The 27,847-nt window shown below is 45.5% G+C and overlaps 1 protein-coding gene and 1 long non-coding RNA gene across 4 annotated transcripts in view; both read left to right on the forward strand.

Annotated features, from left to right (window-relative positions):
• Window positions 1-9,700: 9,700 nt before the first annotated feature.
• Window positions 9,701-19,460, forward strand: LOC131278629 (uncharacterized). 3 transcript variants are annotated; one of them, XR_009186010.2, is made up of 4 exons: window positions 9,701-9,850; window positions 13,741-13,798; window positions 14,092-14,177; window positions 18,637-19,460. It is a non-coding gene; the product is annotated as an uncharacterized lncRNA (long non-coding RNA). The 3 variants fall into 3 exon arrangements; XR_011648932.1 differs by lacking the exon at window positions 9,701-9,850 and adding an exon at window positions 10,250-10,371; XR_009186011.2 differs by lacking the exon at window positions 9,701-9,850 and adding an exon at window positions 10,394-10,780.
• A 1,101-nt stretch (window positions 19,461-20,561) lies between these two features.
• The window catches only part of DNAJC1 (DnaJ heat shock protein family (Hsp40) member C1), a 229,066-nt gene continuing 221,780 nt past the window's right edge, over window positions 20,562-27,847 (forward strand). The window contains exon 1 of the mRNA XM_058297878.2: window positions 20,562-20,870. Within this exon, the coding sequence (XP_058153861.1) occupies window positions 20,688-20,870 (183 nt within the window). The 5' untranslated portion in view covers window positions 20,562-20,687. The remainder of the gene's footprint in view (window positions 20,871-27,847) is intronic.

Consider the following 27,847-nt stretch of genomic DNA (forward strand, 5'->3'; position numbering starts at 1 on the left):
CCCACTTCCACTAGAGATGACCTGCCAACACCCTAAAATCCAAACACTTCTTCATTGCTGGTGGGAATATGAAATGGTTCTGCAGCTGTGGGAGACAGTTTGGTGGTTCCTCCGAAAGTTAGGTATAGAATTATGACCAGGCAATCCCACACCTAGGTATATCCTCAAAAGAATTGAAAGCAAGGACTTGAACAGATGCTAGCACACCGATGTGCTAAAAGATGGAAGCAACCTCTGCCCATCACCACATGAAGCTGGGTGGACTCAGGAGACCATGTGCTTAGAGCTAATCCATTCCTGTGGGTGTGAACCTATTGTGAACCTTTGATTACATTAGCTCCAGTAAAGCGCCATTTGATTCCATTACACCAGGAAGGCATAGCCCAGGGCGGGTCTTAATCCTTTTACTGGAGACCTTTATCTCAGGAAAGAGGAAACCCCAGAAACAGAGAGAAATGCCCAGAAGCTGAGAGAGGAGCCTTCCACAGAACTCAGGAGCTGAGAAGAACCACTGAAGCCAGAGGCTGAAAGCAACGAGGCCCTGTGCAGAGGGGACAGACGAGCCAAAGCCACGATGTGCTTGAGCGCCCATGGCCAGCTAGGGGAGAAAGTATCTCCTGATGACGCCTTGGTTTGGACACTTTCATGGCCTCAAAATTGTCAGCTCCTAAATTAATAAATCCCCATTATAAAAACCAACCCATTTCTGGCATATTGCCTCGGCAGCATTTAGCAAACTAAAACAAATGGGTAAACAAAATGTGCTATATACATACAATGGAGTATTATTCAGCTGTCAAAAGGAGTGACGTTCTGATACATGCTACAGTATGGATGAACCCTGAAGACATCATGTTGAGTGAAATAAGCCAGAAACAAAATGACAGATACTATGATCTCACCAAAATGAAATAGAATAAGCAAATTCATCGAGTCAGAAACTAGAATACAGGTTGCCAGGGTCCAGGGTGGGGGTAGGGAGTAGAGAGTTAGTGCTTAAATTATTACAGAATTTCTGTTTGGGGGGATGGAAAAGGTTTGGTAACGGGTAGTGGTGATGGTAGCACAACATCATGAATGCAATTAACAGCACTGTATTACATATTTGAATGTGGTTAAAAAGGGGAAAGTTTAGGTTGTATAAATGTTACTAGAATAAAACTTAAGAAAATAACCCATGGGACTGTACAACACAGTGAACCCTAATGTAAACTATGGACTGCAGTTAATAGTACTAATTTTTAAAAAAGATTTATTTATTTATTTATACCCCCACCCCCACCCCATTGTCTGCTCTTTGTGTCAGTTCACTGTGCATTCTTATGTGTCTGCTTTTCTTCTCTTTAGGCAGCACTGGGAACCGATCCTGGGACCTTACAGAGTGGTAGAGAGGTGCTCAATCTCTTGCACCACCTCAGCTCCCTGGTCTGTGTCTCCCATTATTGTCTCTCCTCTGTGTCTCTTTTTGTTGTGTCATCTTGCTGCATCGGCTCTCCACTTGGGCCAGCCTGCTGTGCATGCTGGCACTCCTGCATAGGCCAGGACTCTGCTCAGGCCAGCTTGCTGCCTGGGCCAGCACTCCACGTGGGCCAGCTCTTCGCACAGGCCAGCTCACTGTGCAGGCCAGCTGGCCTTCACCAGAAGGCCCCAGGAATCAAACCCTCGACCTCCCATATGGTAGACAGCAGCCCAATAGCTTGAGCCACATCCACTTCCCAATAGTACAATTGTAATAATATTCTTTCATCAGTTGTAACAAAGGTAACCCACTAATACACGGTGTTAATCATAGGGGGTAAATGTGAACTCTGAACTTTTTGCATGATTTTTCTGTAAACCTACAACTTCTGTAATAATAATAAAAACGGACACAGAGGGAAGTGGTCTTGGCCCAGTGGTTAGGGCGTCCATCTACCACCTGGGAGGTCCACGGTTCAAACCCCGGGCCTCCTTGACCCGTGTGGAGCTGGCCCACGCGCAGTGCTGATGTGCGCAAGGAGTGCCGTGCCACGCAGGGGTATCCCCCACGTAGGGGAGCCCCACGCGCAAGGAGTGTGCCCCATAAGGAGAGCTGTCCAGCGCAAAAGAAAGTCCAGCCTGCCCAGGAATGGTGCCGCACAACGGAGAGCTGACACAACAAGATGACGCAACAAAAAGAAAGAGATTCCCGAGCCACTGACAACAACAGAAGCGGACAAAGAAGAAGATGCAGCAAAACAGACATAGAGAACAGACAACTGGGGCGGGGGGAAGAGGAGAAAAATAAATAAATAAATCTTAAAAAAAAAAAAGGACACAGAAATGAGCTTGAAGGAAGCTCACATTGGCCAAATCAGGGAATGTTTGAGCACCAAAATAAATAATGAGATTATAACACATTAAATAACCAGGAAACCATGAGTCCATAGTGATATAAATAAATAACTAGAAAGTTTAATGAGGAACAGGATATTTACGTAGATTTATGGCACCTCCCCACAAATATTTATAAAACACAAAGGGGGAATGAGTAACTGTACCATGGAGAAGCGGGGCAGACACCGTCTCAATCAAGTGCTACGAGTAAGGCATCACGGGTAATGGGACAATTCAAGATCACATGCTGCCTGATAGGAGAAAATGAGAGGCAAACAGCATTACTTCTGTCATATTCCTGCTGACAATGCTTTGGCCTGAATCTAATCATGAGGAAACAAGCTTAAAATGAAGGACATTCTACAGAGAAACTGCCTGTAATCTTAACATATGTCAAGGTCATGAAAGTCAAGGAAATACTGAGGACTGAAGAAGATTAAGAAACACATAATTCTGAACTGGATTCTTTTGTTGTAAAGGATGTTATTTGGGACAATTGGTAAAGTCTGATGATTAGATAGCAGCAGTGGTTCAATTACTAATTTCTGGAATTTGAGGGTTTTGTAGTGATTATGTAGGAGAATGTCCTTGTTGGCAAGAAAATACTCAAGTTCTTGGGTGATGGAGCATAGTGTTAACAACTCTTAAGTGGGTTGAGAGAGAAAAAGGTTTTGTAAAAGCAAGCTTTTTGTAAGTCTGACAATGTTTTCAAAATTTAATAAAAAACATTAAAAAGTAAATAGACATCAAATGCAATGAATGTGCCACTCTGATGAAAGAGGTTGTTGATGTGGGAGGAGTGGGGGGGGTGGGGAGTGGGATATATGGGAACCTCTTATGTTTTTTATTGTAACATTATGTGTGATCTATGTATCTTTTTTAAAAAGGACAACAAAAAATTTGCTAAAAAATAAAAACAATTGTGAGGAAAATAAAAAGTAAATAGATATATAAAACTCCCTCAATTTTTTTTGTTTTAAGAGGTACCGGGGATTGAACCCAGGACCTTATACATGGAAGCAGTTGCTCAACCACTGAGCTACATCCGCTCTCCAATGAGAGTTGGTTTTTTTGTTTGTTTCATTCTCAGGAGGTACTGGGGATCGAATCTGGGACCTCATACATGGGAAGCAGGTTCTCAACCACTTAAGCTACACCTGCTTCCCGCCCCTCAATTTTTAAATAAGTTTGTAAGGACAATGATTTGACATCAGGGAGAATGGAAATCCACTGAGCTAAATTTTAACAGAAACCTTTGCCTAACAGCTGGGGGGGAGGGGAGCTTAGGACTTAGCGGCAGGGCACCCACCCACTTCTTTCCTTTGGACCGACTTCTCTTTGTGAGGAGCCTTTCTCACTGCCGAGTGCCACCAAAGCTAAGTATCTATCACAGAATGTTAACATCAGATCTCAAACTTGAAGGCATCACCTTTACCCATAATACTCTCGATAAGATGGATATTCTTCATTTTGGAGGGAAATCTTGGTTTAATAAATACTTCATGACGCACTAATTAGAAGTTCTCATGTTAAGAATAGTTTATTAAAGTACTTTATCCACTGCTTAATTTTTTAAAACGGTTTACTTTTCCCTCATTGTGCTGGCATCATCTTCATCCTGAAGGAGGACGTTAAGCCTGCTTATGTCATCTTTAATGGAGACGTCCCCGGGGTCCCAGCACGCTCAGAAGGAAGTCCGGCTCGACGAGGCTTCTGCCTGAGCCCGCGGCGCCAGCCCACCCCATCCTTCTCTTCCCTCAGAGCCCCCCAAGCTCATCCCGCCCTGGGGCTGGCTCCTCCCTCTGCTCCGGAGGCGCTCCACCTGGCTGGCTCCCCTTCCACTCAGGCCTGCACCCCAACCCACCCCATCCGACAGAGCACCCCGGCACCCTCTCACGGCACCACCGTTCACTTCTCGCCACCCTCGCTCCTTCTGCTTCCTTCCTTACTGGTCTCTTGTCTGCCTCTACAACGGGGGGCAGGGACTCGCTGTCCTGCTCACGCCTCCAAACGTGCTGACCCCGTGGCAGGCTGTCGATGAACACTGCGTAAGGAAGTCAGAGAGCCCCTCTCCCATCTGGGGCTAAGAGCCCGCGGTGCCTGTTGTCATCAGGGGCATCAGACAAGCCCACCGAGGGAAGGGGCCGCGTTCAGGCCACGGGAGAGGGCCTGGCTCTCGGGCAGTAAGGACTGTTTCTGTGACGTCCTCCCTGTTTCATCTGCACAACCAAGTGGTCCATGATGAAGGACTTGATACAAATTATGGGTGGCATTCTTGGGTTGCCTGAGAAGTCCTGCGACCCCAGGAACACTGTTTGTAGTTCCTCTGACTCACTGTGGTCAGTAGAAAGGAAACTCTTCATGCCTTTTCAAAGTAAACTGGATTCTAATACAGGGCCAGAATGAATCCTGTGTCCGAAATGTCTTCAGTCACGTAAAAATTATCAGACATCTTGAACAAAGAGAGCTGAGAGATATGCTTTATATTCATGTGCTTGGTTGCAATAGGGAATGCTACAGATAATTACATTATTCTGAAAATTTACCTGGTAAGTTCTAAGCCACTACTTCAACACAGAGTGATGGAAGCTCCAGTAAGACTGAAATATGCAAATGCTACTGTAACTTCTCACACTCACTAGAAAAGGTTTGAAACCAAACCGATTCTTCCATTTAGCACAGGATCGCATCTCACAAATATCACTTTGTTCCATTTGTATTCAAAAGCAAATCTGGTTGGCGGCAGACTTGGCCCAGTGGCTAGGGTGTCCGTCTACCACATGGGAGGTCCACGGTTCAAAGCCCGGGCCTCCTTGACCCGTGTGGAGCTGGCCCATGCGCAGTGCTGATGTGTGCAAGGAGTGCCCTGCCATGCAGGGGTGTCCCCCGCGTAGGGGAGCCCCACGCGCAAGGAGTGCACCCCGTAAGGAGAGCCGCCCAGCGCAAAAGAAAGTGCAGCCTGCCCAGGAATGGCACCGCACACACGGAGAGCTGACACAACAAGATGACGCAACAGAAAGAAACAGATTCCCGTGCCGCTGACAACAACAGAAGCGGACAAAGAAGATGCAGCAAATACACACAGAGAACAGACAACCGGGGTGGGGGGGAAGGGGAGAGAAATAAATAAATAAATAAATAAATCTTTAAAAAAAAAAGCAAACCTAGTTGAGGGTGAATGTGGCTCAAGCAGTTGAATGCCCACCTCCCACATAGGAAGTCCTGGGTTCGGTTCCTGTTGCCTCCTAAAAGAACAAAAATAAAATGAACAGTAAGCAGAAGAAACGAAAAACCAAGTCAGGGAAGCCGATGTGGCTCAGTGGTTGGGCATCAGCTTCCCACGAATGAGGTCCCAGGTTCAATCCCCAGGCCCCTGGTAACTCAAAAAAAAAAAAAGAAAGAAAGAAAGAAAGAAAAGCAAACCTTGTCGGCACCCCAGTCAGTGATACCCTTCATTAGTAATACACTTTCTTCCAGCATGCATCGTTTCACCTGCCAACTCAAAAAGCTGACTAGGAAGCTTGTCTGACTTGGTCTTGGTGCCCACTAGAGTTCAAACGTAAATAAGCATAGAGACATTTTCCAAATACCTTACCTTTATTCAAGCTGCAACAAAATTGGGAACAATCACGTGATTGTGGAAAGTGAAACTATCCAAGTATTTCTATGTCGAAATAATACAGCTTGGGAAGTGGATGTGGCTCAACTGATAGAGCTTCCGCCTACCATATGGGAGGACCTGGGTTCGATTTCTGGGCCTCCTGGAGAAAAAGAAGAGAAAGTGTGCCTGCGCGGCAAGCCAGTACCCACACGAGTGCCCGTGTGGTGAGCCAGTGCCTGCATGAGTGCCCGTGTGAATCCCCACGCAGTAAGTCAGTGCCCCACACAAGTGAGTCACGCAGCAAGATGATGACTCACCAAGAGAAGGACAATGGGAAAGTCAAGGTGAAGCGCAGCAGAAACCAGGAACTGACGTGGTACAATTGACAGGGAACCTCTCTCCCAATCAGAGGTCTCCAGGATCAAATCCTGGTGAATCCTAGAGCAGAGAAAATGAGAAGAAAAGACAACACAGACAGCAAAAACAGCGGGGCAGGAGGAGGGGGAGGAGGGAAAACAAATAAAATAGATCTTTAAAAAAATACATACATATATAGCTTGAGACATCATTATGTCAATACAGCTACAACCTGACATAGAAAAGACACATGCATTTTTTTATACAAATTGTTACTCTGGCTTTCTCCGCTGGCATCTCCACAATCTGCTCAGTCAGTTTGATACCATTGCCTTCCTCTCTTCAGAAACTTCTTTAGACTAGTTAGTTCACCAATGGCACAGTGCCTCTCTTCCCACGATACATGTTTCCTTTTCTTTTTTATTTCCATCATTTCAGTTGGGTTTTGAGATGGAGAAGAGATAAGTGGAATGTTTTAGTTTGTCATCTTGACCTGGATTACGCTGGTTACTTCTCAGTGTAGACTCAATTCTCAAAACAACTCTGTGTGGGAGGAGGACCCAGATCCTTTGGATGCTCTCTCTAAAACATAACCTTCGAGTTATGTTCATTAATAGATCCATTCTACCTACATTAGCCCGTGTTTCCCTCAGTAGCTCAAGGGAAACCTCTTGGGAGCTGTTTTAGTTTGCTAAAAGCTGATGGGGGCAATATACCTGAAATGGGTTGACTTTATAATAGGAATTTATTAGGTTAAAAGCTTACAGTTCTGGGAAGCGGACGTGGCTCAATTGATAGAGCATCTGCCTACCATACGGAGGGTCCAGGGTTCAGTCCCCAGGGCCTCCTGACCTGTGTGGTGAGCTGGCCTACACACAGTGCTGGCACACACAAGGACTGCTGTGCCACATAGAGGCGTCCCCGCATAAGGGAGCTCCATGCACAAGGAGTGTGCCCCACAAGGAGAGCCGCCTCGTGTGAAAAAAATGCAGCCTGCCCAGGAGTGGTGCTGCACACATGGAGAGTTGACGCAGCAAGATGATGCAACAAAAAGAGACACAGATTCCCAGTGCCACCTGTTAATGCAAGCGAACACAGAAGAACACAGGGAATAGACACAGGGAGCAGACAACGGGGGGAAGGGGAGAGAAATAAATAAAATAAATCTTTTTAAAAAAAAAGGTCAGTTCTGAGGCTGTGAAAGTGTCCAGATAAAGGCATCATCAAGCTGCAGCTGTGGGCGATCGGGCACATGGCGGCATCATGTAAAGAGGCTTCCTCTCCAAGCTCAGCTGTGGGCCATCAGGCACGTCAGGGCACACTGCCTGTCCACGTGGCTCTGTCCTCTTCTCCACCCTGTTGCTAGTTCTGCTTCCAGCTGCTCTGTCTGTGGCTTTTCTCTCTCCAGGCTTCCTTCTTTCCATCTCTCTTTTCATGCATCTTTCACTCTTTTAGAAGGACTCCAGTAAGAGGATTATGTCCCACTCTGAGTCATGCCCTACTGAAGTGATCTAACCAAAGGGAAGGGTCCTTAACTGAATCTAACCAAAAGGTCCCATCTGCAGTAGGGTCACAGGCACAGGAATGGACTAACTCTGAGGACATGATCTTCTGGGGTCCAACAGCTTCAACTGTCACGGTAGCCCAGGTGTGTTTCTTAGTCTAACCCTCTTCCCTGACCCAGCGCTGTAGGGTTTTGGTCCACCCAGTCCAGCTCCACACCAAAGTACAGCAGACTGGGGCAGGCCTCCTTGACCGGCTCTATCCGCTTCAGTCCCCGGTTTCCAGATTCCTCCTCCCTCCGGGGCTGAACGTCTGTCAAAAGCTGCGCTGAGAGAGCCGAGCTGTCAGGTGTCAGCGCAGGGGAATAAAATGAGCCAGAATGAAAGTACTGGTCACGCTTTTAGTCACCTACTGCAGGTGCGCAGGAGGCTGAAGTGGAGAAAGTGCCACCGCCCCCGTTTCATTTCCCGCTGGGAGCCACCCCAGCAGCACAGATGGTCATGGGGGTTGTCTCATTGCCAAGGGATCCCCAAACCAAAGGCTCCTGCAGTGTTATGGCCTGGGGGCTGGAGGGAGGGGAGGGAGGCCTAGGGGTGGCAAAGCCCTGAGCACTGAGTCAGAGTGGAGAGCTGTCTTCAGGGCTCCTCCCCGCCCCCTAGCAGGGGAGGGCCTCGGCTAGGCTGCAGGTCTGCCTGAGAGCACCACCGGCCAGGAGAGTCTGGGACCTTGCTGGAACCCCACTGGCTGTCACCGAGTCTGTGTGGGGAGAGTGGCTTCCACCGCCGGGAGAAGCCTTTGTAATCGCCTGTGGCTGGAACTAAAAAACGGCCCCTGGGATGTTGGCCGAGTGCCGGACTTCGCAGCTTCTTGATTTCTCCCAGGACTGCTTTGCAAAGGCGTCCCCGGATTTGTCAACCACTTTGTCTTTCCTCTGTCTTTTCAACTTTTGATCTCCTCTTGCCCTAATCTTTACTGATGCCATTGCCCCGATTTAGACTGAGCCCCTTGTCTTTCTGGTTGCACAGTAGTGGAGGGCACCAGCAGGCTCGTGTGGCTTGTAAGCGTTGATGGTTAAATTTTCAGGAATGGTGAGCTGGTTGTTAAATATACCCATCACTAAAAATTAAGTTATATACAACTTACAATTAAATAAATCATATTGAGGATGAAAGTAATAAATACAGAAAATGCATTATTTTCTCTCTCTTTTTACTGTAACTTATTTTGCTAATTGTATCTATTACCTACAACCTCGAGGCTATTTACATCTGTTTACTTGCACGGTGAAAATATTATGGAATAGCAGGCTTCTGGGCATCAGCTCCCAACTTCTATCATGACATCACATCAGTAACTTGGAATTAGCCATGCTGGGAATATTCACACAGGAACACCGGTAAATGCTACAAATTAGGGCTTTTTATTCTGAAGAGGCAGTTAAATATTTACCATCTGTATCCATCAGGGTTCTCCAGGAAAACAGAACCAACAGGAGACATACATAAAATAGATTTATTATATAAAGAATTGGCTCATGTGCTCACAGGGGTTGACAAGTGCAAACTGCGAACTTTGGGAAGCGCGATGTCAAAGACTTTCGTCCAAATTTTTCCGGGGAATCTGGCTGGCAATTCTGGCAAGAACCAGTACTGAGGTTTGAGTCCAAGCTCCTCTTCTGACCTCTGAAATGCTCAACACTGGCTTTTCAGACCTCAAACTGACTGTAGGTGCAATCAACTGATTATATATGCAATCAATTGGTTGTTAATGCAAGTCCATTAAGAAATACCCTCCCAGTAACAAGCAGTCCAAACAAATGGACACAATAATCTAGCTAAATTGACACACGAAATTCACCACCACACTACACTATCAGATCACTGATCTGATTGCAGAGTACATTTGCTTTCACAAGTACATGCTGTTTCTTTTTTCTCCTAGGGTCAGTGGAAGACAAATATCCTTAAACTATGACTCAGCCTGTGATTCCTTAAAAGCGGCGTGGAGTGATTTAGTCGGGCAGGAGATTCCAAGGTGAGGACTGGAGCAATGCAACAAAGAATGACCAATGCCCGTTCCAGGATGTGTGATGGCCTCGGTTCCCTGGGTGGCTGATCAGCGGCTCCACCGCGGTGGTCCCGTGGTTGTCGGACCATCTGCAGGAGGGCAGAGGGGAGCGTTTCTCCGTCCTGCTCCAGGGCTGCCTCCAGCGCGTGAGGCCTCCCGCCCTCCCGAACTGTGCTTGCTGAGTGCCTAGAATATTTGTCCCCACAGGCCCCCGCGCCCCGGGTGGGAAGCGTGGGGATCGGGGCGGGCGCGGGCCAGGGCTGGCTGAGCGCCTGGAGACGCACACGTGGCCCGGCGGCCTGGCTGCGGCGGGAGCGGCGGGGCGGCGGCGCTGGGGCGCACGCGCCGGGGCGCCTCCCACAGGAGCGCGGCGGGGCTCGTCTTGGAGCCGTCAGGGGTCGGGGGCGGCTCACGGAGGAAGCGGCAGCCGGTTCTGTCCCTTTCCACGGGAACGCATGGGGAGAAAAAGGCAAAGCAGCAAGAGAAACGTAATTTAGGCCTAAATGTCCCTCCCTCCCTAAATGGGGTGGGGCACAAATGTCCCTTAGCACGCCTGCGCGTAAGCCCTCTCCGCTGCCCCTTGGCAACTTCTTTTTCTCCTTCACTGTACTGGCAATATTTTAGTAGGACTTTATCCGGCTAAGAACGCTCTTTAGGTGAACCCGCGGTGGCACCGGGAGCGGCTCCGCTTCCCCGGGCTGCCCGCGGGGCTGGTGGCCGCGGGTCGGGAGGAGGAAGGAAGCAGGTCAGAGGGCGCCAGCGCCGCGGGCGGCTTCGCTCGCTGCAGCCTGTCGTGAGGCTGCGGCGCCTGTATCGGCGATCCTGGGAGACGTGGCCCAGCAGGTGCTCAGGAGCAGGCGGAGGGCAAAGAAAACAAGTCAGGAAGAACCAAATGAGGTTGTTTTCCTATGCCACCTGGTTTTAAAAATTTTGTTTTGCTTTCATTTCCAAAATTCTTACAAATTACAAGTCAAAAATCATCAAATATACAGAAACTTCAGAATACAGGACTCCAGAATGTGGGGCCAAAATTTTGGCCAAATTTTTGGCCAAAGTGATTTTCATTGCCTCTTATTGATAATTTAGTGTATGGCTAATGTTGTGTATTGATTATTTTCACCTGTCACTTCACAAGTGATGGCAAGATCAAAAACACCGTTTGTTAATATCTTTTACTGTTTATAAAATTAACAAATGGCAAGGCATTAATAAAAAAACAGGAGTTAAATCTGATTTTAGTACAAGAATTAATCACACAAAGTTACCAAAAAAAGCAGAGCTGAAGTGCATGCTTAGGAAACTATTGGTCAAAAGACACTCTGTACTAAAAGCAATTTAAATGTCAACCGTAGAGAAAGTCTAGATTAGCATTTCAAAGGTTCAATTCTATGTTTTCTTCCTCGTGTGCAAATAGAAAAAAGAAAAAGAAGGGGTGGGGAATAAAGTTCCTTTAAAGCATCCAAAATTATAGCAAATGGGAGGGCATCTGGTTAATGGTGCCTTGCACGATTTTCTCTAAATAAACATGATTTTTCCTTAATTTTTATTTGTTTAGAATCAGTATCTCTCCCTTTGAAGGTACTGAAATTCTAACTAAAAACAAAAACAAAAAAAACTATGTTCATACGAGATAATTCTTTTAGAACGTTAAAAATATGCATTTCCTATAAAAATGTTCTTTGCCCCCTGGTGGTGAAATTACTATTATTTAAGTTTTTAAAACTTAGAAGGACTTTAATGATGGCATTTTGGCACAAAAGACCTGCGGTAAACACACACACATAGACACAAAACAGAGCATTATAAATCGCAAGACTGCAGGGCGGGGTTGGGGCTGCATAGCTCAGTAAAATGTGGTACCACGTTAATATTTAGGACAAATTTTAAATTTCCCATTTCTTTTCATTTGTAGCTACATTTTCCTTAATCTATCACTATTTATTTCCATGTTGGTCATACTGCTAATTCCATTTTCTGAGAAATGTTGCTTCCTTTTAATAAATTTAATTATAGGTATTTCTGAGGCCTGCAATAGCTACATACCCGAATGGTTTAGTAATGGCCTGTTGATTGGGTGAGCAGCAATGTTATACTGTTTTTCTTTGTATTCCAATTTGGCATCACAAACAAGATTAGGGCTCGCAGCCAAAACCAAGCTGTTCAGCCCGGAAGAAGAGATGATGAAGAGATCTGTTAAATTTTCCTTTCGCAGACTAATTGGCGCCGTTGTATATAAGGAAAATACAACGATTGCTGTGCTCCAGCTGAACTGCAGAGTCGGTAGGAGAGAGTATCTGGCGGGTGAACGAAAATATAATTTTCAAATTATAAAAAGTGATTCAAATGAGTTCCTAGAAACTTTTGAAAAATGAATGATGACCTTGGATCTGTGGAACATGTTAGAATAAATATTAGCATGGATTTTATTGTGAACCTCTAAAGTCTACATAAGCTTTAGAAATGTCATTATTTGAAAACAGCGACTTCATGATAAGACGTGATCAAAGAGTCTAGGGATTAAATAGTTGCATGTGAATACTTTCTCTTCCCTTCGTTCAGCTGGAGAGCATATTCTTAATCAGTATCTGTTGTTTACCCTTATACTGAATTTAGCAGGAAAACCACGAATAATATGTTTTTATGGAGTTGGGATAAGAAAGCAGCCTACCTAGCTTTTGGAACCATGCATCATTCTGTAAGGACAAGATAGTCTCCCACCGTTCTGGACAAGCAGGTGACTGGATCAATTTCTGGTGAAGTTGGCAAGCATAGCCCAAGTTTAAAAACAAATGCCTTCAAAGACAACATCCAAACATTTAAAAATAGGATAGATTTATTTATGGAACCATTAGTAAAATGAAGTTGAAGACTGTACAAAATGGTAAGTTCCACGTTTCAGTATCAATTACTATATACCAGACTTCAGTGATCTCAATCCCCAAAACAACCTTATGATTTTGGTAGAATTACCAAAATCAACAGGGGAGGAAACGAAGACATAGAGATCACCCAGCTAGTGAAATGTAGAGCCAGGATTCAAACCTAGTCAGCCTGGCTCTGGAATCTGTGCTGTTATCCACCATGAAATTATTTGAGTAAATAGAACCTTATGCAGAGAAGTGTCAGTGTGTTCGAAATATGTTTATTGTTTGTAATATGAAGAACATTTGAACTTATTTGAGGAAAATCGAAGTGCTTAAAAATCGCTACTGCAATGCAAAAAGGATTATTTACCAAACACGTTCTTCCCAAACCAGTATTTTTCTAACCTTTGTCAACTGCGTAACTTTGTTGAATGGGTGTTTGGATGAATAAATCACTGAGTGCCAAGCATGTTCCATGAAGGAACAATAGTACTGTCGAATTTCAAGTCCACATATTGGAGAAACACCCCTAAAAGGCTAAAGAGGACATATCAAGCTTTAACAAGAACCAGACATTTCTAAATCATGAGATGAATGGGTCACTAATGCCGATTTTAAGAGAGGTTCAGATTTTAGCTATCAGTTATTAAAGTCAATCCTGTTTGATGTAGTTCATTTTGTTTGACTTTCATGAAAGCGAGGTATAGGCTACCTGATGGCTTAGTGTCTTCATTTCTTGGGGCTGCAGTAACGAAATAACACAAACTAGGTGGTTCCAAATAAAGACATCTCTTGTCATGCTCTGGAGGCCAGAAGTAAGTGTCAGCAGGGCCACACCCTCTCTGAAGTCTGCAGAGAAGAATCCGCTCCACTCTCCTGGCTCCTGGAGGTGGCTGCAATCTTTGGCATCCCTTGGGTTGAAGGCTTAACAATCTTTGCTGCTGTCATCACATAGCCATCTTCTATCTGTCACTCTTCTCTCCTTCTTATTAGGGCACCTGCCTGGTTGGATTGAGGGCCCATTCTACTCCAGGATGACCATCCAAATGAGGTAATGGGGACTGGGGCTTCAACACATCTTTCTGGGGGACACAGTTCAATCCACAACACTTATTTACACCTTAAACCTCGTTATCACCAGACCTGACAAGTTGATGTAATTCTTAAAAAATCCGCTAACTCTATGTGAGCTGATATGGTTTCAGTTCACCTGCTTAAGCACCACATTGAAAACAATTACTTGTTTTCCTTGAGGCCTTCACTCTGGGTTTATTCTGTTGTTATTTGTGTAACTCTTTATGTTGTTTGCATTCAGTACAATAATATTCCACCTTCCTTGTTTAGATATTTAAGGCTACAAATGCTCTTTGAAGTTACAGCTGTCACTACATCCCATGAGCTTTTCTACAATTTGACTGTGATATGCTTAGGTATGATTTCTTTGCATTTATCTAACTTGGGGTTCACTGAGCTTATTGCATCTGGGAGTTTTTCCCCTTTTTTAAAAAACAGCCTTACTGAGATATAATTGATTGGCATGCCTCTTAGTATGTACATACAGGGTTATGCAACATTACCACATTCAAATTTTAGAACATTTTCACACTCACCATAAGACCCCAATATCCATTAGTAATCAATCCCTAATCTCCTTTACTTCTAGTCCTAAACATCACTCATCTAGTCCTAAAAATCACTCATCTATTTTCTCTCTAAAAACCATCTCTTCTGTAAATTTCATATAAATGTAATCATACAATATGTGATTTTTTGTGTGACTGGCTTCTTTTGCTTGGCACAATGTTTTCAAGGTGCATCTATGATGTAGAATGGATCAGTACTTCATTTCTTTTTTTCCATATGTACTAGTCAGCCAAAGGGGTGCTGATACAAAATACCAGAAATTGTTTGACTTTTATAAAGGTATTTATTTGGGGTAGGAGCTTACAGATACCAGGTCATAAAGCGTAAGTTACTTCCTTCACCAAAGTCTATTTGGAGCAAGATGGCTGCCTACACCTGCGAGAGTTCAGGCTCCTGGGTTCCTATGTTCCTGGGGCTTGCTTTTCTCTGGGTTCAAGGTTCCTTTCTTCCTGGGGCTGGCTTCTCTTTCCTCTGCATGCTGCCTTCCTGGGGCTCCAGCTTATGTCTTTGGCATCAAATTCCGACATGAAAACTCCAACATCAGAAACCCCCAACTCTGTCCTTTGCCATGTGTTTTATCTGTGAGTCCCCACCCACCAAAGGGTGTGGACTCAATGCCCTACTGGCACAAGAGGCTTTTATAGTTACTTAATCAAGTAAACTTATGAAACGAATATAATCTAATATGCCCAGAAGAAAAGATCAGTTTACAAACATAATCCAGTATTTCTTTTTGGAATTTATCAATAATATGAAACTGCTACACCATATATTATTTTTATTGAATTTGTTAATGTTACAGAGTTCCTGCACTTCCAAAATCATGACTGAGAAGTTGTAGCAGTTTGATATTATTGATGAATTCCAAAAAGAAATAGTGGATTATGTTTGTAAACTGGTCTTTTCCACTGGGCATATGAGATTATACTGGATATAATTAATCAAGTAAACCTCTTGCGTCAGTAGGGTGTTGAGTCCCTGCCCCTTGGTGGGTGGGGACTCGCAGATAAAAGGCATGGCAAAAACAAAGTTGAAGGTTTTTGATGTTGGAGTTTGATGCTGAAGCCTTAAGCTGGAGTCCCAGGAAGTTAGTTTACAGAGGAAAGAGAAGCAAGCCCCAGGAAGGGAGGAACCTGAGCCTGGAGAGAAGCAAGGCCTGGGAAGGGAGTAACGCAGGAAGCCTGAACCCTCGCAGATGTCGGCAGCCATCTTACTCCAACACGTGGAAATAGGCTTTGGTAAGGGAAGTAACTTATGCTTTATGGCCTGGTATCTGTAAGCTCCTACCCCAAGTAAATGCCCTTTATAAAAACCAACCAGTTCTGGTATTTTGCATCAGCGCCCTTTTAGCTGACTAATACAGAAGTCAAAGAAAGAAATGGTACAAAGGACAGCCTCATCTACTCAACATACGATATATTTAAATTTGATTTGTGTGCATTTTGATAATTTCACCATCTTTTAAAAAGTTGTAACAAGAGTTGGAACACTAAATCTGCTTCAGGGCTTCAGATTTCTAGTACAGTATGCCATTAAATAACATTTCCGCATTCTGTATTCATCTAAGTTCATTCATCAAAAATAACATGCCCAAAAAGATTTTGCTAGAAAAGATGGATACTTTTCAGGGAAAAAAATGTGGCTCAATGTCCAAGAGATTATTTGTTAAAGTTTTTCGTTCCCAAATGAAGTTTTCATTTTAACCAAGAATCCCTTGTGTCTCTTTTAATCATCCCACCTCTCCTTGGTTCAGCTACTCGCCCAAAAAGATCAGAAGGCAGGCATCCTTCTTGCTACCTCAAATTATGACATTTCTTTTTATTGCCAAATAATATTTCATTGTATGGACATGCCACATTTTGTTTACCCATTTATTAGTTGATGGGTATTTGGGTTATTTCATTTTTTTAGTTATTATGAATAATGCTGCTTTGAATATTCATGTACAAGTTTTTTTTTTGTGTGTGTGGGCATAAAATTTCATTTCTTTTGACTACATACCAAGGAGTAGAATTGTTGGGTCAATGGTAACTCTATAATTAACTTTTGGAGGAACTGCCAAACTGTTTTCCAAAGCAGCTATACATTTTACATTCCCACTAAGCAATGTATGAAGGTTCCAGTTTCTCTACATCCTCATTGACACTTGTAAATTTTAAAAAAATAACAGCCATCCAAATGGGTGTGAAATGGTATCTCATAATTTTTATTTGCATTTCCCTAATGACATTGAACATCTTTTCATGTGCTTAATAGCCCTTTGTATATCTTTTTGGAGACATGTCTATTCAAATCATTCGCCCATTTTAAAAAATGGATGATTTGTCTTTTGTTATTGAACTGTAAGAGTTCCTTACATACTCTGGACACAAGTCCCTTATCTGAGATATGATTTTGTAGCAGTTTGATATTATTGATGAATGCCAAAAAGAAATATTGGGTTGTATTTTTAAATGGATATTCTCCTCTGGGCATATTAGATTATATTGGATTCATAGATTTACTTGATTAAAGATTTATGTAAACCTCTTGTGCCAGTAGAGCGTTGAGTCCCTACCCTTTGGTAGGTGGGGACTCACAGATAAAAGACATGGCAAAGGACAGAGTTATGGGTTTTTGATGTTGGAGTTTTGATGTTGGAGTTTGATGCTGAAGCCTTAAGCTGGAGCCCCAGGAAGTAAAGCCCACAGAGGAAAGAGAAGCAAGACTCTAGAAGGGAGGAACCCAGGAAGTCTGAACCCTCGCAGATGTTGGCAGCCATCTTGCTCCAATATGTGAAAATAGACTTTGGTGAGGGAAGTAACTTATGCTTTATGGTCTGGTATCTGTAAGTTCCTACCCTAAATACATACCCTTTATAAAAACCAACCAATTTCTGATATTTTGCATCAGCACCCCTTTGGCTAACTAATACAGACTTTTAAGTATTTTCTCCATTTTTGTCAATTATCTTTTCACTTTCTTGATGGTGTCATTTGTATCATGAAGACTTTAAATTTTGATGAAGTCTAATTTATACATTTTTTGTCACTTATGTTTTTGGTGTTATATCTAAGGAACTACTGGTTAACTCAAGGTCACAAAGATTTACTCTTACTTTTTTAATATAAGGATTTTATAGTTTTGGCTCTTAAGCTGTAGTCTATGATCATTTTGAGTTAAAATTTCACATCTGTGCTTTTATGTCTTTCATTTGTTTTATAAATTCTTTGCTATTATCTCCTCAAATATTGCTTCTGCCTTATTCTCTCTACTCCTTTTCTCAGACTCCAATCACACATATGCTAGATTTATTTACTGTGTCCCACATCCCTTTAAAGCTCTGTTCTGCCCTTCCCAATCTTTTTACTTTCTGTGCTTCAGTTTGGGTATTTTTTTCTTGGCCTGTCCTCAGATTTACTAATCTCTCTTTTTCTGTGTCCAGTCTGCTGTTAAACCCATCTAGTGAGTCTTCATTTCAGATACTGTATTTTTCAGTACTGGATTGTCCATTTGATTCTTTTTTTCTGCATTCCCAGAAATTCTTTTGTTGATTGTTAAAATTCTGTGTCTTTTCATCCATTTTGTCCTTTTTTTCTCCTTAATTTTATGTTAAAGTTCTTTTCTGATTCCAACATCTGGCTTATCTGTGGGTCTGCTATTACCTATTTTCCCTCTTTATTGGTCAAATTTTCCTGCCTCCTCTTATGTCTTATCATTTTTTTTTAATCGCATGCCAGACATTTTAAATTTAAAAGACCATAGTCAATGTAGAGTATGTTATTTTCCTGTAGAGAAGAAAATAGGCAAATAGGGTAAGGTCCTGATTATCTCAGTCCAGTCAGGGATTGAGCTGGGATTGGATTAGGTGGCAGTTTTAGTAAGACTCAGTCCACTTCTGGTTCCTTTCTGTCCCTTGGGTGTGATTCTCCTGGGCTTTTGATTGAGAGCCTGGAAGGTCCCTCTCTCCTCAGCTCTCACAGAATTTGGGAGACTCAGTTCTGCCATTGAGAGGTTTTAAATTTAGAACTTTAGCTTCCTACTCATGCAACTTCAGAGATCTTGTAAAAGTCTTGAGGGGAGAGACTGTCTTGGTGCTTAAGGGAGACTCCTCCTTCCAGGGAGAGTTAGTTTCCTTTGTACTGGTAGAATGTGAGGAGATTTTACTCAGGGAAGTATACTAGGGATGACAACAGCTGGTGATTGTCAGCTCATTTAGTTTAGGCCTCAGCAAAAGAACATTCATTCATTACATCTTCCTTTCAGGAATAGTGACTGACACGTGAATTTGCCAAACCAGAAGTCTAAATATGAACATCATGGTGATTCGCAGGGACCCGGACCAGCAAGAACACCTCAGAGTGGACAAGTGTCATCAGAACTGGGTAGGATGGAGCTTCAAGAGCAATACCTTAACACCTTACCGCGAGAGGCAACAGCAGCGTGGCACTGAATAAACTCCAATTCTGTTTCAGCTTGGTCTCTGAAAGAGAACTGACTCCCTTCAGAACAGGGGTTCTTAACAAAGGGTCTGTGAGCTTGAATTGAAATTCAAAAACACATTCCTGTGGGGACGTATTGGTGAGGGTGTGATATATTCAATAAAATGAAACACCGTATAATGTGGACTTAGTAAAGGGTTCATGGTTTTCACCAGACTGGCAAAGGGGTCTGTGGAACAAAAAGGATTAAGAACCCTTGCTTTACATGGATTAAGTCCCTGGGTTTCCTGGACAGTGTAAGAGTAGAGCTCAAAAGGGAAGTACTAGACTATCTACTAATAGCGCAGGGTAAAATTCCTTGATTTGTAGCAATAGGACACCAGTTTCAAATGTTATATTACCCTTAATCCAATTAACAAGTTAGGAGAAAAATTTAAGATAAAGATGGGAGATTATGTAAAAGTAATGCTTAAATTTATTACTTTCCATATATTTTGATGTTTTACTTATTGAATAAACATTAACCTGATTTAGAGCAAAGCTTCGTACCCATTTTCTGGACATGTTAACAAATAAACTATAGATTGTGGTGGTGGAAAGGCAGGACTGTGGTGGGTGTTTACCTGGGGTTCAATTCAACTAACTGAGTGCTGTCATGTTCCAATGCATTGCCTCAGCATGGGGACACACAGAAAAGGTAATGCTTTTCTTTTGTATCTTTGAAAGGTGAGCTTCATGATGAATTAAAAATGGGATTCATTCAAGCATATATAAAAAGCAAAATATACTTGCATTCATTTATGTCTTTATTTAAAAATATTAAAAAGCATGTCTGTAACACTGGCAGGATTGCTTCAGTAACATTTTCTTCCAAGTGGTTTTCTAATCTTTATCAAGCATAATATATTCTTACTTTGAGAGCAAAAGTAGCTTTATCATTACCTTGTTGAGCTTAATTCAGCTGGCAGGATGCAAGATGAGAAAAGCGCAGGGTTAAACTTTCAAAACTGGGATAGAACCCCGAGTCGTGCAAACACCTTTTGCTCCTTCCTACCTCTTCAAAAAGAGTGGGGAATCAAGGACGACAAATGTGAGAGGGCTAAGAATATAAGGTCACACAGGAGAAAGCAATTGTGGTGGAGGAAAAAAAATTAAAGAAACTGCACCGAAGTCATGTAAAACTAGGCAGTGAGATATTGGCGGGAAGGAGAGAGGTTTTCAGCGTATATGTCTATTAAAACAGACGTTAATTGGGAAAGAAAAGGAACACCAACTGGGGGCTAAGTGGACGATTACACTTCCTGTAAGATTGAGTCACCGTTGTTAATTCTACCAGGGTGGCCTTTTCTTTTTTTAAGCCTTAAAGCTTAATTAAGAACTAGTAGTATACTTTTTGTCTTGGTTCCAATTTCCTTTCCGCTTCACCTCTCCCGAAAAGATTCCCTGGACTTGTGCCTAGATCTGCTCCTTTTAAGCCCTGCGCTCAACTCCTCCTCCGTCTCAGCTGATGGATTAGCGAAACGGAAGGACACAGACAGGACGGACGGCCACCACCAGCAGGTCCGACTCCGGCGGCCGCCAGCTCCGCGCACCCGGGGAGCGCCAGCGGGGCGCCGGGGCACACGTGTCCCGCCCTGCGCGCTCTGCGCCCAGCCGCCCCACTTCCGGCCCGGCCCCCGCCGCGCGTTGCTGGGCGACGTGACGTCAGCGGAAGCGAGGCCCGGGATAGGCTGAGCGGAGGGAAGCTTCCGCCCGTGCAGCGTCGGCGCCGGGCGCGGGCCCAGCTGGTGGCAGGCCCGGGGCCGGGAGGGTCTGCGGAGGCCCGCGGCCGCGCCACCCCGTCCGGCCGCCCGCTGCGAGGCCACGGCCCTTCGGATGTCGGCCCCCTGCCCGCCGCGGCCCCCGCTGCCGCCCGCCCGGCCCGCGCCGGCCCTGGTGCTGGTGCTGGTGCTGGCGGCCGCGGGCCAGGTGCGCGCCTGGGACAGCGGGGACCTGGAGATGTTCGACCTGGTGGAGGAGGTGCAGCTCAACTTCTACCAGTTCCTCGGGGTGCAGCAGGTGAGGCCGCGGCGGGGCGGGCGCCGACTCCGCCACCAGGGCTCCCCTCACCCCGGACCCCACCACCAGGGCTCCCCTCACCCCGGACCCCACCACCAGGGCTCCCCTCACCCCGGACCCCACAACAGGGCTCCCCTCGCTCCGGACCCCACAACAGGGCTCCCCTCACCCCGGACCCCACAACAGGGCTCCCCTCACCCCGGACCCCACAACAGGGCTCCCCTCGCCCCGGACCCCACAACAGGGCTCCCCTCACCCCGGACCCCACAACAGGGCTCCCCTCACCCCGGACCCCACCACCAGGGCTCCCCTCACCCCGGACCCCACAACAGGGCTCCCCTCACCCCCCTCACCCCGGACCCCACAACAGGGCTCCCCTCGCTCCGGACCCCACAACAGGGCTCCCCGGACCCCGGACCCCACAACAGGGCTCCCCTCACCCCGGACCCCACAACAGGGCTCCCCTCGCTCCGGACCCCACAACAGGGCTCCCCTCACTCCCGACCCCACAACAGGGCTCCCCGGACCCCACCACCAGGGCTCCCCGGACCCCGGACCCCACAACAGGGCTCCCCTCACCCCGGACCCCACAACAGGGCTCCCCTCACCCCGGACCCCACAACAGGGCTCCCCTCACCCCGGACCCCACAACAGGGCTCCCCTCACCCCGGACCCCACAACAGGGCTCCCCTCACCCCGGACCCCACAACAGGGCTCCCCTCACCCCGGACCCCACAACAGGGCTCCCCTCGCCCCGGACCCCACAACAGGGCTCCCCTCACCCCGGACCCCACCACCAGGGCTCCCCTCACCCCGGACCCCACAACAGGGCTCCCCTCACCCCGGACCCCACAACAGGGCTCCCCTCGCTCCGGACCCCACAACAGGGCTCCCCGGACCCCACCACCAGGGCTCCCCGGACCCCGGACCCCACAACAGGGCTCCCCTCACCCCGGACCCCACAACAGGGCTCCCCTCACCCCGGACCCCACCACCAGGGCTCCCCTCACCCCGGACCCCACAACAGGGCTCCCCTCACCCCGGACCCCACAACAGGGCTCCTCACACCCCCTACCCCAGACCAGGGCTCCCCTCACTCCGGACCCCACAACAGGGCTCCCCGGACCCCGGACCCCACCACCAGGGCTCCCCGGACCCCGGACCCCACAACAGGGCTCCCCGGACCCCGGACCCCACCACCAGGGCTCCCCGGACCCCGGACCCCACAACAGGCTCCCCTCACCCCGGACCCCACAACAGGGCTCCCCTCACGCCAGGCCCCAGACCCCACCACCAGGGCTCCCCTCACCCCGGACCCCACAACAGCGCTCCCCACACCCCGGACCCCAGACCAGGGCATCCCTCACCCCGGACTCTGGACCCTGGACCCCACCACCAGGGCTCTCCTCTCTCCACACCCCGCACCCCAGACCCCACCACCAGGGCTCCCCGGACCCCACACCTGGGCTTCCCTTACCGTGGACCCCGGGCCCCACCACCAGGGCTCCCTGGACCTCTACCAAGGCTCCCGGGGACCCGGCCCCGCAACCGTTGCTCCCCGCACTCGGCTCCGGTACGCCCCGCCTCCCGGAGCCCGGCTGTGGCTCCCCGAACCCCGGACCCGGATCCTCTTACTTGGGCCCCCCGACCCCGGCCTCCCACCCTGCCGCACCGTCCGGCTGGTTTTCCGAGGGCGCCCCCCCGGGCTGTGCTGGAGGAAGGAGGAAGGAGGAAGGGTGGTGCGGGGAGACCTTTCACACCCTCCCTGGCTTCCCGCCTCCGGAAAGAGTGGCCGGTTTTCACGCTCAGATTTCCAACTCCGGGGGACGCTTTTCCTTGTTTGCGGTGCCCTTTCCCCTCCGGGAGCGCGGCTGCGTTTTGGCCGGTGTCCGCGTGGCCCGTCGTTGGTCCCGGCCTTGGGTAGAGGTTCCGAGCCCGGGCTGGGACGCGAGCGTGCGAAGCCTCTGCGGGTGGTCCTGGCAGAGGGGAACTGCAGGGCGAGCGCCGAGGAGCGGGTTCGTCGTTCTCCTCCCCGCCCGCTTCCTTTCTTTGCTGTCCTTTTTTAGCTTGAGACAACGTGTGGACTCCTTTGCTTTCTTTTTACTTCCAACGGTGCAAGTGGGACGTCCGTATCCGAGTCTCTCTGAAGCCTAGAGCCGAGTTCAGCATTATGGGGGCAAGGCTTACTGTTTCACACCGTCTGATTGAGCTCTTCATAAAACGCTTTGAGTAGTTAAGGGGGTTAAAAAAAAGTTAGGGCTTACTAGCAATTGTCCTAAAGGCATAGTCCACATGCCTGGGTATGAAATGGGCTTTTGGGAAAAAAATCATTATTTGCATGAACTCTTGAACCTGCAGTAAATGGAAATTTAATTTTCAGACGTTACATTTTCATTCCATTATTGCCTATAACATTGCTGTGTTGCCATGGTGCCATGAGTTTAACAGTTTTCATTTTGTTATAAAGTATATGCATTTCACACCTCAGATTCTTATGTGCAATTATGTAATTACTCTATGATCTGTCTCCCAGTGCTGCTTCCTGCTCATACAAGCAAAATATACCTCATTTTCCAAGGAAATGCTTATGCAGTATGTGTAAAAAATAATTAGTGCAACTATGAGTCTAAAGACTACCTTTCAAGAGCCTTTAATATCAGGAATAATTGTTTAGAATTTATTAGTGATCAAATCCTATAGCTAAATAAAGTTATATATAACCTACTTAAAGATATATATATATTTTTAAGATTTATTTATTTACCTATCACCCCATCTCCTCTCTGTGTCCATTCGCTGTGTGTTCTTCTGTGACCGCTTTTATCCTTATCAGTGGCACTGGGAATCTGTATTTCTCTTTGTTGCATCATCTTGTTGTGTCTGCTTTCCATGTGTGCACATTTTCTTTTGCGCTGGGTGGCTCTCCTTACGGGGCGCACTCCTTGCACGTGGGGCTCCCCTACGCGGGGGACACCCTTGCGTGGCACGGCACTCCTTGTGCACATCAGCACTGCGCGGGGGCCAGCTCCACACGGGTCAAGGAGGCCTGGGGTTTGAACCTTGGCCCTCCCATGTGGTAGACGGACGCCCTATCCATTGGGCCAAGACCACTTCCCTACTCAAAGATCTTGAAGATGCTTTCTAAGTTATTCTTGGAAAATTTAAGCCCCTTTAAGAGAATACAGAAATTTAGTAAGTGCAATCATTTAAGTATGTGGGCCTGCAGTAGTTTAAAATTTAGATTATGTCACCTAGCTTTACATGTTAACTCTTGCAGTATTTTCATTTATGATTTTGTGAACTTCATTTGCAGAGTTCACTGGGTAGTGTGGACAAGCAGAGCATTTAAATGTGTGGGCTGTGATGGGAAAATAAAGAAACATAGATAATTGAGAAGATTCTTCGTCAAGGTAGAATTTGAAAAGAAGGATCCAGAAAAATAGTTTTTATCTGTGTTTCTCTACCTGAAAAAGAAAAAAAATCTTTTATCTAACAGAAATAAACAAAAAAAAACCCCAAAAACTAAAAAAAACAAACCCCAAATAAACAGATTAATGGATTATAACTAGTCCTTTACATTGCATTGAATCTTCTTAGAAGACTTTCAGGGGACCAGAGATTCGGTAGAGACAATGCAGCCAGTTTGAGGTCCTTAATGTATGATTTTCAAGCCAGAGCTTCACAGCCCCCTGGTGACTCGCTAGACTCATGAGGGCAGGGCCAAGTAGGTGACCTGGCTCTGTGCTGTAATCACTTTGTTCATTCAGCAGACATTTATGTGGTTCCTACTAGATTTTTAAGCACTGGACAGTATATAGAACAGTGTCTCTAGCCTCGTGGAACTTACATTCCAGTAGTGGGTAAGCTGACTGTAAACAGCCAGACAGTAACTGTAAATGCCAGAAGGTCAGAGAAGGCCTCTGAGGAACCTGAGGGGGTGAACTACGTGAGAACGGGTGGAGGAGCATTCAAGCCCGAGTAGACCCTGACCGCACAGCAGGGGCTTACTCGGTGTTTGAGGAACAGCAAGGCCACAGAGTGGCTCAGCGGAGTGAGCGCAGAGGACTGCAGTTGGTCACAAGGATGTCAGGGACAGATCATATTGGGCATTGTGGACCATTTTAAGGACTTGGACTTTTATTTTTAAGTTGGGAATCCAGTGGGGGGTTCTGAACAGAAGCGGGGAGTGATTTGACTGAAATTTCAAAACCCACTTTGTTGTGTTGAGGATAGTCTGTAACTCATTGGGCTTGGGCCTGGGCGGTAGCAATGGAGATGATACTAAGTAGTTAGGTTTTGGATTTAATTTGAACATGTAGCAGAGAGGATTTGACTGATGGTTTGAATGTGGAATGCAAGAGAAAAAGAGTTGAGGATAATTCTGAAGATTTTGGCCTCTACAGTTGCCCCTTACTGAGCTGGGGAATCCTGGAAGAGGAGCGGATTTGGTGGGAGTAAGTCAGGAACTGAGCTTTGACCATGCTGAATTTGCAGTGGCTTTTAAACATTCAGGTGGAGCTGGCACATGGGCCGTTGGTTATGCAAGTCAGGAGTTACAGGGAGAAAGGTGCAGGCTTGGGCTGTAGGTGTAAATTTGGGAGTCCTTGGTGCTTAGAAGGTCATTGGAAGCCCCCAGACTGGATGAGTTCACCAAGGGAGTGAATGTAAATGGAGACAACACAAGGCCTAGGGACTGGGGACTGGGGACTCCAAACTTAAGAGGTCGAGGAGATAAGGACGAGGTAGGGAAGGGATTGGAGAAGCAGTGGCCAGTGAGGCAGGAGGCAGGCCGAGGAAGAATGGTCTCCTGTAAGTCAAGAGGAGAAGGTATTTCCAAGAGGAGAATGCTGATGATGATTCAGATGAGGTGAGTTCTGAGAAGTGACTGTTAGCCACTTCAGCAAGAGCTGTTTCATCCAAGTGGGGAGATCAATAGTCTGGTTTTAGTGGGTTCAGGGCAGAACAAAGAATTGGAGACTATTAATTTAGAACATTCTTTTGAGATGTCATACCCCAAACTAGAAACCAGGGATGGCAGAGGCTGACTGTGGCATCTCTCTCATACCCTTATTTGACTCTATCGTCAGAAGAAGAGATGACTTTTACAACTTGGATCAGGCTACTTCCTGGCTTTATGAACTTGGGTACCTTAGTGGTCTCAATTCAGGGTCAGATGGCTTCTTCCTTATTTATCTACTTCATCGTTAGGGACATAGTGGACACTCAGATATTTTTGAATGAAAAAATATAACCATTGTATCTAAAATTTAATTGTAATTCCCCAAATGAGTAGTTGCTTAATAACTTTTACTCAGTAGGAAATCTCTCTTTCTCTCTCTCTCTCTCCCCACCCCTTCATAGCCTGCATACAATAAAGGAACTCATTTTCATGTATTCCTGGATTTCAGTGAGTTCTCTTCTAGAATTCTAGGAGGGCATCCCTGAAGGCCCTGGGCAAGGGCATACGGAGTTGCCATGTTGGAGGTTGAGCTTATTTTTAGAATGACTTTAATGGTTCATAGTGCCGTTTGGATATTGCATCTTCTCAGAAGTGATGGGTTGAAAGAGAATGAGCGTGTAGGAAAAAAAGATGTTTTATCAAAATATCTTTCCTTAGTAACAAATTCTAGGATCCTGTGCATTTTCTATTTTACCTAACAGCGCCTTGGACATTTATATTTCTTTTGGGGCAGTGGCAATTCTGTATTCTTTTAATGGTCTTTTGGGCCATGACTTTCCTTATACTTTGTCCAGTATTCTAGCCAATAATAAATAATAATTATTTATTATTAAATAAATAAGTGAATAATTTAATACATTAGAAGGCCTTTGATTATCCACGAGTATCATTAGGAATTAATTAGAAATATAATCTAGAATTTGTGTCCCATCTCCACCCTCCTTAATACTAAACTAAATTAAATAACGAGAGGATTCATTTACTTCTTCAGTATTTCTGCTTACCACCACCCGATACCTGGAACCTGGTACATACTCAGACATGTTACTAAAGCAAGGGCTTGCCACATTCCACATTTCTGATTAAAAAATATATGCTTCATTATTAGACGGATGCCCATGTTATTGGTGAGGCGGTAGGTATAAAGCTCTCTGAAGCTAAATCATCAGCTAATAGAACTTGAGTTGTTAATAGGAAAGTAAGAGTCCAAGAGCAGGGATTAAACAAAAGACATGTAGTATAGGCAGCAGTATTAAAGTGGAAAAGAAGCAGTATTAAAATGCTGCTAAGAGCAAACTCTAGAATTCTAAACGAGATTAATTTCCTTATTAAACAAATTATAGAATTCATGTAACTCCTGGTTATAGAAAGTAGAAGAATTTTTATAAGCAGCATGAGACCCCACTGTGGCATGTATATTTATGAGCGGTGATCAAAATGAGTTAAAACTAGAAGGAAGAAAATTGTTGTTGTCATTTACTGGAAAGATCTGAACAAGAAATAAAGAAATCTTAGGATACATATATATGCCTGCTAAGGAAGGTAGAGACTTCTTATTTCTAGCCAATCCTTAAAGACTTTACTTGTACATAAAAGTGGGAGAGGTTAAGGAAGCTATCCCATGACCAACTGAATTTATACATTACCAAGAAGCCTCTGACTTTGGAGTTTTTTTCCAAAAAGCCAATTTTATTAGCAGTTCTTTTCAGTTACCACACTTTTATGTAATGGATAAAAGATGAGTAGATTCTTTTCTGACTTTAAATGGTGTTTTGTGTATTAGTAAATTTTATTTACAGAAGTTAATAATACATGTATTATATTGTAAGATGACTGGAAATAGTGTCTTTACTTGTTAATTTTACCATATCTTATAGTATGTAAGATCTTTTATCTATGGTCGGAAGTAGATTTCCTTTGTTTAAATAAAGCATTTTAATTTAGACATTTGGTAAAGTTCAAATGACTGCCATCCTGTGCTGTTCTTTATTAGTTATGGTCTTAGTTTGCCAGTGCT

Source organism: Dasypus novemcinctus, chromosome 5, assembly GCF_030445035.2.
Source record: "Dasypus novemcinctus isolate mDasNov1 chromosome 5, mDasNov1.1.hap2, whole genome shotgun sequence".
Classification (NCBI taxonomy): Eukaryota; Metazoa; Chordata; class Mammalia; order Cingulata; family Dasypodidae; genus Dasypus; species Dasypus novemcinctus.